Source organism: Corvus kubaryi, unplaced genomic scaffold, assembly GCF_017639235.1.
Source record: "Corvus kubaryi isolate FWS band 111438036 unplaced genomic scaffold, C.kubaryi_AGA036_p1.0 36782, whole genome shotgun sequence".
Taxonomy (NCBI): domain Eukaryota; kingdom Metazoa; phylum Chordata; class Aves; order Passeriformes; family Corvidae; genus Corvus; species Corvus kubaryi.
In genome coordinates this window covers 1-2,409 of record NW_024580948.1, presented here as the reverse complement: position 1 = coordinate 2,409, position 2,409 = coordinate 1, and the positions used below count along the sequence as shown (strand labels likewise).

The following is a 2,409-nucleotide window of genomic DNA, read 5'->3' as shown; positions in this document are numbered from 1 at the left end:
GGGGCAGGTGTGGGACAGGGAAGGGTCACCTGGGCACAGGTGTGGGGTAGGGGTGGGGCAGGGATGGGACACAAAAAAGCATTTTCAGAGCCCAGGTGCACCCAGGTGTGCCCAGATGAGGTCAGGTGAGCTCAGGTGAGCCCAGGTGCACCCAGGTGAGCCCAGGTGAGGTCAGGTGAGCCCAGGTGCACCCAGGTGAGTTCAGGTGTGCCCAGGTGAGCCCCAGGGGAGCTCAGGGGAGCCCAGGTGTGCCCAGGCGCACCCAGACGAGCCCAGGTGCACCCAGGTGTGCCCAGGTGTTCCCAGGTGAGTTCAGGTGTGCCCAGGTGAGCCCAGGTGTGCCCAGGTGCGCCCTTCCCTCCCACCTTTTGCCACCCCCATCCTGCCCCACCTGCCCCCCTCCCACGCACCCCCCACCCCCCCCGCGCCAGGTGCGGCTCACCTGGGCGCTCACCTGAGCAGATGGCGCTGGCGTCCTCCACGTGGTTGCAGGTGTGCTTCCCCCAGGGCCACGCGGGGCACTGCGCCAGGTGCTCCTCGGAGCCGGCGCACCTGAGCCCGTCCAGCCAGATGGGCCCCGCCCCCTCCCCGAAGCGCGCCGCACCTGGCGCCCAGAGCGCGGGCCCGCAGCGCACCTGGCGGCAGGTGACCTGCGCGTCCGCCATGTCCCACGAGTCGTCGCACACCGTGCCCCACCTGCCCTCGTGGAAAACCTCCACGCGCCCCGCGCACCTGTGCGGGCCCCCGGCCAGGCGCACCTGGCCCTCCTCCGACTGCTCACCTGGAAGGCGCAGAGAACGCGGGCAGGTGCGCTCACCTGGCCGGGGGCCACCCGCTCATCCAGGGGTGGGGGTTGATGGCCGGGCTCGCCTCACCTGGGGGCGCCTGGGGCTCACCTGGGGGCGTCGGGGTTGTACCTGAGGGCAGCGGGGTCGCACCTGGGGGCGGTGGCGTCGCACCTGGGGGCAGGGGGATCGCACCTGGGAGCAGCGGGGTCGCACCTGGGGGCAGGGAGGTCACACCTGAGGGCAGGGGGATCGCACCTGGGAGCAGCGGGGTCACACCTGGGGGCAGGGGGATCGCACCTGGGAGCAGCAGGGTCACACCTGAGGGCGCTGGGGTCGCACCTGGGGCCTCACCTGGAACACACGGGCGAGCTGGGCAGGTGCGCTCACCTGGCCGGGGGTCACCCCAGGTGTGGGCGAATCCCGGCTGGGCGTGGCCGAATGGGACAGGTAAGGACAGGTGAGGGCAGGTGGGTCAGGGGTCAGGGTGGGCGGGGCTCGGAGGCACCTGGGCAGGTGTGGCTGGGGATGCCCAGGTGAGCTCTGAGGTTGGACCAACCCAACCTGGTCCAAGGTCACACCTGAGCCTCAGGTGTGTCCCAGGTGTGCCCCAGGTGTGCCCAGGTGTGCCCAGGTGTGTCCAGGTGTGTCCAGGTGCGCCATGGGTGTTCCCTGGGTGTTCCCAGGTGTGCCCCAAAGGTGCCCAGGTGTGCCCCAGGAGTACCCAGGTGTGTCCCAGGTGTGCCATGAGTGTTCCCTGGGTGTTCCCAGGTGTGCCCAGGTGCACCCCAAATGTGCCCAGGTGTATCCCAGGTGTGCCCACGTGTGTCCAGGTGTGCCCCAGGTGTGCCCACGTGTGTCCCAGGTGTGCCCCAGGTGTGCCCAGGTGTGTCCCACGTGCCCCCCAAATGTGCCCAGGTGTTCCCAGGTGTCCCCCAAGTGTGCCCCGGGTGTTCCCAGGTGTCCTCCAGGTGTGCCCTGGGTGTGCCCAGGTGTGCCCAGGTGTTCCCAGGTGTCCCCCAGGTGTGCCCAGGTGTGCCAGGACTGGGAATCCCTGGGACGCCCCAGCCCCTCACCTGCCCTCAGGTAACCCCGAGGTGAGGAACGCACCTGGAACCTCCAGGTGAGACCCAGCGCCGCGGGGAGGGGGAGGGGTCACCTGTGGGGGCGCCCTGACTCACCTGGAGCCCCCAGGTGAGACCCGGGGCCGTGTGGATGGAGGGGGGAGATCACCCCCGACTCACCTGGGGCCGCACAGGTGACCGTGGCGTGGGGGCAGCGGGGGGCGCCCCACACCTGCACCTGGCACTCCAGCAGGTTCCCCTCGGTGCCGTTGCACCTGACGGCCTCCACCCAGGTGAGCTCCTCGCCGCCCGCGCTCACCTTGGAGGCCTCCAGGGCGGGGCCGCAGCCCAGCTGGCGGCAGCTCACCTGCGCGGCCGCCAGGTCCCAGGTGTGGGCGCAGACCCCGCCCCAGCGCCCCTCGTGCAGCACCTGGACGCGCCCGGCGCACCTGTGCGCGCCCTCGGCCAGGCGCAGGTGAGCCAGGTCAGCCAGGCCGGAACCTGCAGGGACAGGGGGACAGGTGAGGGGGGACAGGTGAGTGTGGGACAGGTGAGGGGGG

The 2,409-nt window shown here is 71.1% G+C and overlaps 1 protein-coding gene across 1 annotated transcript in view; it reads right to left on the bottom strand.

Annotated features, from left to right (window-relative positions):
- LOC121660676 (scavenger receptor cysteine-rich domain-containing group B protein-like) overlaps window positions 1-2,405 on the bottom strand; it is a gene marked incomplete at its 5' end in the record, with an annotated part of 7,510 nt that extends 5,105 nt beyond the window's left edge. The window contains 5 exons of the mRNA XM_042020106.1: window positions 455-781; window positions 876-938; window positions 1,002-1,022; window positions 1,107-1,139; window positions 2,030-2,405. Of these exons, the coding sequence (XP_041876040.1) occupies window positions 455-781; window positions 876-938; window positions 1,002-1,022; window positions 1,107-1,139; window positions 2,030-2,405 (820 nt within the window). The remainder of the gene's footprint in view (window positions 1-454; window positions 782-875; window positions 939-1,001; window positions 1,023-1,106; window positions 1,140-2,029) is intronic.
- Between the last annotated feature and the right edge of the window lie 4 nt (window positions 2,406-2,409).